The 12,085-nt window shown below is 41.0% G+C and overlaps 1 protein-coding gene across 5 annotated transcripts in view; it reads right to left on the bottom strand.

The window, feature by feature from the left end:
- The window catches only part of LOC111569393 (intermembrane lipid transfer protein VPS13B), a 322,692-nt gene that overhangs the window by 133,997 nt on the left and 176,610 nt on the right, over nt 1–12,085 (bottom strand). For 2 of the 5 annotated variants that reach the window (XM_023271472.3, XM_023271477.3), the window contains exons 27-31: nt 11,067–11,181; nt 6,775–6,916; nt 5,435–5,707; nt 4,911–5,061; nt 3,287–3,401 (exon numbers count right to left, since the gene is read on the bottom strand). In XM_023271472.3, the coding sequence (XP_023127240.2) occupies nt 3,287–3,401; nt 4,911–5,061; nt 5,435–5,707; nt 6,775–6,916; nt 11,067–11,181 (796 nt within the window). Of the gene's footprint in view, nt 1–3,286; nt 3,402–4,910; nt 5,062–5,434; nt 5,708–6,774; nt 6,917–7,780; nt 7,848–11,066; nt 11,182–12,085 lie in introns of all 5 variants that reach the window. The other 3 variants (XM_023271473.3, XM_023271475.3, XM_023271474.3) reach the window with 3 other exon arrangements.

Raw genomic sequence — 12,085 nt, forward strand, 5'->3', positions numbered from 1 at the left:
TAAAATCCATATTCTACATACTGAAAAATAGGAATATATTTTAACTATTTTTATTTTTTATTTTAATTAAGTTTAATTATGTAAAATGCAAATGGATCAGTCATTTCTGGCCAAAGTCATTTTAATGACAGAACAACAGGCACATCTGTTACCAGTAACTATAAAGGCAACTGGCTAATCAGTGGTTATTTTAAATTATTTAGTGGTGAAGTCTTTCCACCAACTATGTCATGTCATCATTGAAAAGGTTCTTATTAGAACACTTTATTAACTTTTAAACAGGGACATTCTAACATGTTTCTGATTCTAAAACGGGACACACCAATCTCCACAGGGTTATTCAAAGTGTGGTTATCATTTACTCAGCATACAAGAAGCTTTCAATTCAGTGTTCCGTGAGTGAAAAAAAAATGTCAGCGGAAAAAAGGAGAGAGAACGAGTGAGAATAAGACTAAATGAGAGCGAGGACTAAAAGATGTGACATTTTACAGAGGCCCAAAACCACAAGAAAGTCAGGGCTGAATGCATGCTGGACATTCCCCGGGTCGGCACTCATGTACTTGGAAAAAGGCCGCTTTTTCAAGACAGGAAAATGATTTCAGCTGTGTAAATTGACAGCGGCCTTGTTTCTGAAGATGAAGAGGGAGAAAGAGGGGAAGACTGCAGCTTCATCATAACTTCTGCTTGCATACAAACCGCTGGGGGCCTACCCCTTCGGGGAAACTAAATTCACAATCACATGATCATATGAAAGTGTTAATTGTTGCCAAATGAACATGGTGGTGGATCATACCCCCATGGTAGCCTAACTTTACAGTAATGTAGTCAAACAGGTTTGTTTTACCTTCCTGGAAGAAATCTATCTCCTCAAAATGATAAATACACTCCGTACCCAGTGAATGTGGTGAGACTGAAAGGGAAGCTGAGAAGCTTTGAAGTGCGTCAGAAAGAGCGTTAGTAAAACAGTATGAAGATATGTTCCATCAAGATGTTTACACATGCTTGCTATTTTAGCCTTCACTCTCCTCTCTTCTCACGTCTTGTCGTCTAGGGTGGCATCACAGTAAATCTTGGTTTTAGACACTGTGAGGCAATCATTTCATGTACAGTAGACAATAACAGCATAGCTTCTTAGATCAGTCATTCAATTATGACAACGGATGTAATTAGTGGTGGACTTTAAACAGAAATGCAGCAAATGGCTACTGGGACTCAGACATATTTCTTCCTATAGCCACAGTTGGTTATAGATTGTAAACACATTGGTTTGCATGATTACAGACTGTCCTTATGACTTTCTCTATGCGACCTGGGGGAGCACGCTCAGTAGAATTCAGCACAGATAAAGTGCAAAATGGTGCCTAGTAATGTTAAGTCAAAAAGTTCCCGATCTCAGGGTTATCAATCATGTGACTCAGAAGTGTGATCATCCTAAATTGGAGGGCTGATTTGAACAGAGAAGGTGGGGAGGATAATGCATAGTTAGGAATGGAAGAATGAACACAGAGAGTGGTTCAACATAATTCCTGGGTTTCACTGCAGAGGGAAGTGGTGGTTCTTGGCTTCTGTGTGCAGAGGTTACGGGGATGATTGAACGTGAGTGTGTTTGTACACATGGCCATGCCCGCTGCTAGTGTTTGTGACAGTATGCGTATGTGTATTTTTGTGTGCACTGCAATTTGGGTGTGAATGTACAACTGACTGCAGGTAAGTTATTGTGTCTGTGAGTGTGTGTGTGTTAAAATGTATATATTGTATGCTTATGTGCGTGTGGAGGGCTGCATATCTGTGCAGATGAGGGTGGAGTGTTGTGCGATGCAATCTATGTCTATGAGCAGATGTGGGCACCACAACCACAGAGCCACCAATCCTCTAACTACCAGAGGTAGAACATTACTGGCCAGTATGGGGTGAAATTGCATGGCTGGTCTAACAGTTTTTTGGGGTGAAAGTCTGAGAAAAACTCCAGATTATTTTCCATGCCCACAAAGTCATCATTTATCATCTGACATTATAACAGCATGGCCAGCATGTCAACAAGATAAATCTAGGTTCAATTTCCATGGAAACAGAGCAGTTACATCCCATTAGCTGTACTAACTTGTACCAAAACAAACAGCAAACATTTCACCATGGTACACTGTGTGCAAGTGGTGAGGATAAAAAATACCCCCAAAAGTTCCTACAAAACAGTAGCTATGGTTACTGATCAATACCATCCCTCCTCCAATACATCAAACGAGAAAATGAGAGTTTGTGAGAGCGATAGTTTGGACAGCGTAGGACTTGATGGTTACACAATGTCAGACAGACTCACAGGCCTAGACACCCTCTGGCTCCCTGCTCTATGCAATCACCTACATATGACGCTTTAAACAACTGAAGGCTGCAATGAAACCTAAAGTGGCCTCTCCTCTTCCTTTGTTGTCCACCTTCCTTTTTTCTTTTTCTTCATTTCACGTCAGCTCACATCTCACTTGCAGCTGCACAAAGCATTAGGCACCACTTTTATCTCCCTCATTACATGTGTTTGCCAGCTCCATATCTGCCCATTCGCAAAACTGCTCTCTCTCTTTTTCACACACATACGCGCTGTGGGGCTGTGGTTTTGAGGCAGCTATGACACAATCCAGATTCTTTTAGCTGCCTATAGCAGGGAAATGTGTTTTGTGCGGAACTATTTCCCTCCGAAGTCCAGATTTTCTCTGCCTTGCAGCTTTGATCCACATGGCACGGGGGGCTTATGTCAACAGTTTTGTGTTTCAGCTGGAGGGCCCGGCGGACCCCCAAGGTGTCACTCATTGCTTTCTGTCATTGCAGAGGCAGCTCAACCACTATGAGGCGCTGTTACCCACTGCAGCCTGAATTCCCCCACTGAGACAGCAAACATCACAAGAACACAGACAGACAACCATACAGAGGCACATTCACAGTGGCGTGTGTGCTTTCAAAGCACAATGTGAGCCAGTCGTATGAGTGTGACAGGATTTAATAACAGGAAAGGTGTCAGAGATGGCAGTTAAAATGTGGAAAAGAGGGAGAGGAACTGTTAGTCAGACTCGGTGATAAGTCCTGTACACGACATTGCATTTAAAAAATTGCCACAATTATGAACAGAAGGAGAAAGTCCACTAAACACTCATGAGTCCACTCATTGCTGTTTTGAACAGTTCTGGTGAAACAGTAAATGTACACTGTCCCATCTATCAAAAAAACCCAAACATGAATGAAACAAGAAAACATAAACTGAGCAGAGGAGCTATGATGAGAGGAGAGATTGTCTTACTGGTAGATGTCTTTTCGCAGCACAGTTCGGGTGAGTGGGTTGTCAGCCTGAGGAGCCATGCCGAGGGAACCCAGCTTTAAAACCACAGTGTCTTCTTTCTTTACTTGGGGATCTACTAGGAAACATATAAAACACTCAATAGAGGGTCACATACTCTATACAGTAATGTGTATCAGATTATACTGCATTTTTAAAGGTTTACAAAGAAAACAGATCAATCAGAATACATAAAAACACATAGTTGCATTTTACAGCTAGCCAAAAGGTCAAATGATATTTTTTTTTTTAAAAATGGCCAACCTCAGGAAAGGGTGCTCAGTGCATATACCGAGTTTGGTATTAATACATTAAACAGTTGCTGAGATATTAATGTACTTCCTGTTTGGTGGCTTCAATGGCAATGATTGATTGAAATTGAAAAATTATTTTGAAAATCTAAAATCCATTGGTTAACTTTTCTGAGACTTGGTGTAAAGATCATTTGTACAAATTTTGGTGAAGATGGGAACAAATGATTGGCCTGTGAAAAATGTTCAAACCTTTTAATAAAATCCAAAATGGGGGTTTCATGAATTAGGATGACAGGACAAGTTGACTTATCTCAGCTCGTGTTGCTTTGCACAGTATTATTAATTAAATGTTCTTCCTCAAAAGGGTTCTTGAGTGCATTAATGTGGAAAGTTTGGTTTTGACAGTTCAAAGTGTTGAACTGATATATGACCTTACTTTCTCCCAAGGAAGACTAATAAAGACACCTTGACCTTGACTTCCTGTTCGACAGCTTTCCTGCTGATTTTACCTGACTGTGATGGATGAACCTTTTAGAAAACTGACAATTTGTGAGGCATTGTCTAAAAATCAGCTGTGCAATTTTGGTGAAGAATTTAGAAACTTTTCTATACAATTCAATTTGGGAAATTGACATTACACAGGGCTTTGATTGCAGCCTAATCAAAGTAATCGAAGGTATATCATTTCTGAAAATCATTCATAAGGTTCAGAAGTTGCCTGCACAAAAGCATCTTTACGTTTGACCAAATATTGGTGCTAAAGTGCTTGGGGCAGACCAAAAACTAGAAGAAGAAGATGATGAATAAAAACGAATTCAAAAGAGAGAAAGAAGATGGTTGCTAGGCAACATCTTACTATAACAGTCAAGTGTACCACTTGATGTAGGGCAAAAAATAAGACATTTATTGTACATTCTGGACAATTTAAAAAATGTGACCACAATGCACATGACAAATACATGTGCCAGTACACAGAGATATACACACATATATACACACACACATTCCCACAAAAATCCTTCAAAGTGCAGTCTTACCACCATTAGTCATTATAATACAACCAGCAGACAAAACAAGACTCCATGCATCTCTGACAATTTTCTATTCTGTAGGACTAAATACAACTGTGGCTTTTCAGGCCCACAAATATTTTTTTAGTGAATGTCTTTGCATACTAATATGGTGGTTTTTCCATGTCTGGTTGACCATGACAGGGACTTTCATACAGGCACCACAGACTTGAGGAATCCAAAAAACATAGCCTGTGACACGATGCTGTCCCATTGTTCTAAAGTTTTCCATGTGTGTTCAACAAAGAAAAGGAATTCTCTAACCTGTATGTTTGTCTTGTGTTCCAGGGCAGAAAACCCTGATCACACTAGTGTTGATGTAGATGAGAGGCAAACAACGTGAGGTCAATGTGTGGCTTCTCATTGGTTGCCCTGCTGACTTCCCACGTTCCCTGTAGCGTCTCGGTACCGTCACCTAGAAACACATCATGTCAAATAAATAAATAACAAATACATGAGATCATGATTTGCTGTTTTTTCATGGTTAGTTCAAATAACAGAAAGCTAAGTAATTCTTCACCATTTCGCAGCCCGTTGAACTGAATTAATTTGCATTAAAGTAATAAAAAAAAACTTCTTTAGTGTCACTTTTAAACAATACAGTATATTTCATCTAAATAATTTTAGAATGATGGAGTTTTTAGTTCCTCAGAGTAAAGCTTAATATAATTACCTTATTAGGCTCCAAGATTACTCAAAATTAATCTGACTGCTTACAATATCACATATACTCCTGAAAACCTATAAACATACCATACTTATAACAACTGGTGGACACTTTTTTCTACCTGGAACACCCCTGCTACGGTGGCCAGTAAGGGACAGGACAGGACCACATCAAAGGGCTGCGCTGTCAGCAGGATTTCTCGCAGGTACTGAGGTGAACTGTCTGCCAGAGGATCAGTGGTCACCCGCTGACTGGCAGTGGTAGCACTGCTGCGTGTTGGCCGCTCAGGCCTGGTGGTGAGCTTGTGACGGACATTTTTAGTGACAGCCTGAGTGTAGGTGATTGACAGGAAGCCATGCTGTTGGTGAGAGCCCTCCAGGACTTTGGCTGCAGTCTGGCCAGTGGTGAGACAGGAGAAAGGAAACTGATGACAGATACCATTACATAGAGCAATCAACAGACAAATGTTATTTTAGTTTTATTACGGCCTGACTTCTTGGATGAGTGTTAAGAGCCTGATTGAAAATTCCATAACTTAAGATTTTAAAATGGATATTTTTTTTTGACTATAATGTCTCCAATTAAATGTTATTGTGAGAATGATAGGCACAGATAAAATTTTGGAAAAACTATATTTTAACTTCGACAAAGCTTTATCTAAAAAGTTGTAGTTTGGAAGGCAAAATTTACACTAACCGCTTCCATTTCAGAAAAATAGCCCAAAACAAAACAGCTCTTTTGTTACCCATATGCACACGGAAAAGTCCAGCAAGATAAAGCTACTGACAAAATAGGGTTCTACAGCAAAGTAAATTGTATTCTTTGAAGTAATTTATATTGAATGAGAAAAAACAGGCTCCTTTACAAAAAGCACTAATTCTTCTACTTCTTAAAAAACGTTTTTTCAGACTGAGATATCTCTGGTTCATCAGAAAATCCCAGCCTCCGATCTTATTACTGATTTGTAAGGCAAATCTAGGGTGAAAATAGCTATAAAGTGAAAGAAATTTACCTTGTAACATTTCATGATTGAAAGACAGGCAAATCACTTTAAGACATCTAGGTAAAGTCTACAAAAACATCCAATAACAGTGGGCTTAACAGCTGTGAATAAAATAATTTAGTAATAAACATTTTTTAAATTTCTGTATCCTTTCATAAATAAGTACAAAAATTGCCAAATACTAAAGGTTGGAGTAAATTCCTCAGAGACAAAGTGTGGTATATACCTACCATGAAGTTATTTTCCTCTAGAGCACTATGTAATTGGTGTTTTATAAGTGGAGGTTTCTATAACGACAGTTTATTACTGGTGGAGCATTTCAAAGCATCTCTAATATTGCATTAACCAAATCAAAGCACTGGCTTCTGAAATATCTCTGAGGAGTCCATAGAATAATAATTTAAGCCACTGTTAATGGAGGTTAAACAGCCAACAAAAAAGAAGAGCTGTATTCTTACAGGAGGGAAAAAGCCAGAAAAGTGGCTGAAAGAGTCTTGCTTGCTGACGGGTCGAACCAACACTGTGCGTCTGTTCAGCTTGTCAGTGCAAGACAGGACCACTCCTCCACAGCTGCCCGAGCTCCGAACACCTTCCTCCATACTGGAGGTGAGGAGAGGGAAGGAGAGGAGATAGACAGTGGACGCAGGACAGGACCGAGAAAGCAAGAATTCACAGGGAGAGGGGAGAAAAGATAATTGCATATATTCAGATCAAGAAGGGTAGGAAAAAAGACAAAATGGGAAGAGAAGCCAGACAAGCATGAAACTTTAAGACGTTTTGGGAAAAATTTAATATAGAGTAAACTGATTAAAACCATAGGAAGCTGCACCGGTTCGAACCAGCTGAAACACTGTGGAATGGTCTTATACTATCCAGCAATAAAAACTCAACAGCTTAATTCTAGGATACGTTGTGTTTTGAATGGAAAAAGCACAATGTGGAGGCACTTAAATCCCCTGATTTGTGCGTAAGATAAATGCTGAGATCATAATTAATTTATTTGGTTTACATTCTTTACTATTTGACTTAATGGCTTAAACTCTTCCCTATCCAGCACATTTTTACTTAAGTGCCAGTATAAGACCATCACAAGAATGAGATTTCATCAGCAAAAGAAGGTCATAGTCTCCTCCGACACACACACACACACACACACACACACATAGAAGAAGCAGTCACCAGATTTCCTTGGCTTGATTATTTAGCCATTCAGAGCCACTGGAGAGACAGGTGAGTGTAAGACTGTGACAGAACAAAATGTGTTTGTTTTATTCTGTTTTCATGAATGTTTTTAAGGTGTATAGCATATTACACCTGTGCTTTGTTTTACACCTTCCTCTATTTTCCTGTCTGTCCAGCATGAGCAGAGATGAAGGACTTTGATTAGGAGCAGTAGAATGGCGAGGGACAGTATAAAGAGGCCTAAGGCTGCCATGGCTGCTCTGGGACAGTCAGTAGCCTCACCACAGCTGTCTCCTTGCACTGCAGAATGAGTCCTTCATAGTGACCAGAGTGCCAGCCCTGCCCTGGCCTGGAGAGACACACAAGGCCAAGCTTAAAATGGGCATCTTGGAATACTTCTGCTGCTTTGCTAGCACAGATCTTATATCTTTAATGGCAACAGTAATTACAAATTGTAATTAGATTAGTGAGACTGACACTAACATTTTTATCCAACTTTCAGCAGCCTGAAGGCACACATTGAAACTTTGAACTTTCTAAATATTAGACAGTGGTTTGAGATATTATTAAGAATTTAAAAAGTGCATCAACAAGGGGAAAATATTTAAACATGGTTAACATGATGCGTAGTTAATATTTTACACTTTAGATTTCCATTTATTATTGTAGCTCTCCATAAGATGCAGAAAGAACCTGTAAGGCAGAAATCAAAAGAAGTTAACTTGAGTATAAACACAACAATTATCAGTCCCAACTTGCAGCACCACAGATACACTGAATCCAGAGTACAGAAAACGCACATATATAAAAATCATGCCAAATCATGCACAACACATGTATGGCAAAACCTTTCACACAGTGAAATGATTCAACACCATCTGCATCTTTTCTTTTACGCCATCCTCTCACTCAGCTTGCCCCCCTCTCTCTTCATTACTCCCCACTACTCAGAGTTTAGTGAGAGCGGAGTGGGCCTGCTGGTGAGTGTGTGTGTGTCACTGGGTGTTGTGCATTGTCATCTTGTGTGTGTGTGTGTGTGTGTGCTCTTTCTGTGTGTGTGCCTATGTGAATATCTCTGCAATCTCCCATCTCAGTTGTAAGAGTGACTAATACATATGGACCCCCCACAGCTCTTCATCTCTCCAATCTCTCTTTTCTCTCTCTCTGCTCCCATCCAGTCATCCTTCGCTCCCAGCTATTTGGGCAACAGCTGGAAGACATCAGCTTCAATTTGTGTGAGCTGCTCCTTGGAGTGAATAAGGGTGAACTGTCACCAGCCGTCCTCTCTCGGGGGGCGTCTCTGTGTTACAGTTAAATGAACACTGTTGCTATGGACAACCTTGCTGAAATTAGGATGACAAGAAGCTTCCCAATCTTTTGAACTTACCATACAACCAACAGCCAGACAGAGTTCAATACCCAATCATCCCATCACCTTTGTGCTCCCATGTCCCACTTTAATTTCCCTCCTTTGCTCCATGATGAGTGAGTACCACACCTATGGAGTTCAACACCCATGTATATTGTATTCCTTGTGGACTCCCTCTCAGCCCTTTTTTCTTCCCTCTTTCACCCTCTCTTGTCCTCCTCCTATTTTGATACGATCAGGGATTCAATTATATGTTTACCTCCCATACTTGCCTGCCCTATCTAACTTTCCATTCATTTTCCAGCAGTGAGATAGCTATGGCCAAGATGAGACATTTTCTCTGTCAAGCTTGATCTAATCTGACCCGCTGCACACAAATAACCTGGGCTTGGTGATGAAATACCTAACAATTATCCATTCAGAATGATTAATATAGACTCCACTCAATGTGGGTTCCCTTGTATATGTGGACGATGCAGATTAGAGTGGGCCAGGAGCCCAGAGGTCCTCCATTGTGTCCTAAACAGCCATGACTGTAACCTGGCTTGGATAAATGAGTGCTTCTGCCTGCCAGAACTTTGGTCGGTGAAAGTGTGTTGGGACCATGTTGTTTAATGCACATTAAACTGAAATAACCTAGAAATGAGAAAATTGACTTATTATCTACTTAGGAAGGCATAGAGGTCTACTAAAGAGATTAGGGTTGGCGCTGTCTCAGAAGCAATTGGACACACACCTGTGGAGAACAGAACAGCATTATATATAATGACCCACAGCACCTTCACACACTAAAAACGTCTTACCACTGACATCGTCCTGGCTTAGGTTGATACTTTATACCGTACGTAACACATGTGGCCTCACAGAATATAAATTAAGCAACTACAGCAGAACAGGGAGGTCTGTGAGATGCTTGCTAGACTGTCAGGATCAAAGCCAAGACGATCGCTTCAGTCCCTCTCGGACCTGTACTGACACGCCTCCAACTCAGCTAAGGTGATTCCAAAATCTGGCAAACCAGAATCAATGTCTATTATCACATCACTGGTAAGAGCATTGATTGCTAATGATGAGGTTCAATACGGGCACAGGGCCCGTGAGGGTCCATCTCTTTTTCACTGTCTGGCTTGATCACAGCAGTAGACACTTACAGGAACACATCCACACAGGCACATCGAACTGCACACACCAACACACTCTGTCTGTTGGATGCAACACGCTGTAGTGTTAGGTCGCTGTTTCATTATCTCTTCAGACCGAGACAGGCGCAGCTGCCTACTACTAAGTGGTCTCTTCCCAACAGTACAGGACGTCAGGCATGTACACTGTGCGCACTTGGAGCTGCAGACTCAGTCACAGAAGTATGTGATCAGGTCAAGGAAAAAGAAAGACAGGAAAAAAAGGATTTAGATATTGAAAATAAGGCCACTCTCTAATTAATGGGAAGAACATGTGTTTAGGGCATGGAAAAGACTGAAATCTTTAGTCACATTTTCAGTTTCACCATGGTACAATAAGTGCTTTCATCATTTCAGAAACCAGAGCTAAATTACCCCATTTTGACTGGAACTTGACGTGGGGAGAGATTACCATAAGGATGCAGTGGAACACCGCCCAGTGGTTTTCCTCCCCTAACAACGTGTTAATGTTTCTGTGAATCAATTCAGACACCGCAGGCAGAAAGAAAATGACTGACGGACTGACTGAACTCCTCTGCTCTGTGAGTCAGAGTTGGGCCAGCCCAGAATCTATTCAACACATCTATCTAGTCTGTTGGTCCATCTGTCTGTTAGTCTGTGGCCACCGCCACAACAGCTGCTTGGAAAGACGAGGACGTTGAGGTGATAATCCGAAAAATTATATGAGCACAAGTGGGAACAGATGAAGTGGTAGTGGTATTGGTGGTAAAAGTATGTGCGCACACAAGTGCGGAGTAGACTCTGGGATTGAGAGCACAAGTGTGTAGGAGCAGCATGATGACCTGGTGAATAAAAAGACTCCCTCTCAACTGGAGGGTCCCAGGATTTACTGTTCCACTGCAAACGTTGCTCTACAATTTAAACACAACATTGTCACCATACCCATTCCTGAGTGCTGATATAAAGTTTTGCAAAAAACCTGGATGTATATAAATGTTCATATGTCTTTGATATACATATATATTATGTAAATGTATTCATGTACTAGAAGTACTCATACCTGCATCGGTAGTGGTCGATGTTGAAGCTGCCAACTTTACATTTGATCTTTGTATAAACATCCTGGACATCTACAGAGGCACTCAGGTCTTCTAGTTCACTGATGACACAGATCTCTAACAAAAACACAAAAAAACAGACATTAATGTTTTTCACATTTTAAGATAATGATGTGAATCATGGTGGAAAGACAAGCATTCATTCAAAAGGTTAATGGTATATAAATCCTGAGTTTGCAGTACGGTGGATGCCAGGAACGTGTCTCTCTGTTTTGGTTTCAGCAGACTATATAGCCACCCTTGCACTTGGCAAATAGACAACACAGCAGAAGTTGGACTTCTGGAGAGGAAGCTACATCTGTGTGTGTGAATTTAATTTCTGTGGGCAAGGACCTGCACTGCAGCCAACCCTGTCTAGGTCTTGCCTTTGGCCCTAATCCAGCTGCTGTGGTCAGTTCCTGCACAGTGGATGCTCAGTGTGTTTTTGAAGCAGGACCAGTGTCAGGCTGATGAAGGTTGAAGCCACACAACTATACAGGCGCACGCATGCATGCATGCATGCGTACACACACACACACACACACACACACACACACAAGAAACGTGTATACCCATACACACTTTGTATGGATACGCCTGGCTGTATTTCAGTGTTCTGTTTGTGTTTCAGAAGGCAAAGCATCTTCTCAGATGAATATGATATCCAACTGGCTCCAGAACACTCACTCTGTCATAATGAGGGGAGAGTGTGATTGTGTATTTACACAATACTGAACATCCTGTAGACTCCTCTGTGTGTGTGTTCCTGAAGCTGTATGTGCGTGTCTCTGTGCACCTTGTGTGCAAACAAACCCACCCACTGCAGGCAAACTGAGTAAGCTTCATAGAAGGACTGATTAACTTCGTACTGAACCGAGCCTGTGAGCTTAACTGTTGGGTCCCTCTCATTGTTTCCACTGAGAAAGTCCCACAATCACAGGGCAGCTTGGGAAAATGGACTTCATGCATGTTAAACTATGGT

The sequence above is a fragment of the Amphiprion ocellaris genome, chromosome 9 (genome assembly GCF_022539595.1).
Source record: "Amphiprion ocellaris isolate individual 3 ecotype Okinawa chromosome 9, ASM2253959v1, whole genome shotgun sequence".
NCBI lineage: Eukaryota > Metazoa > Chordata > Actinopteri > Pomacentridae > Amphiprion > Amphiprion ocellaris.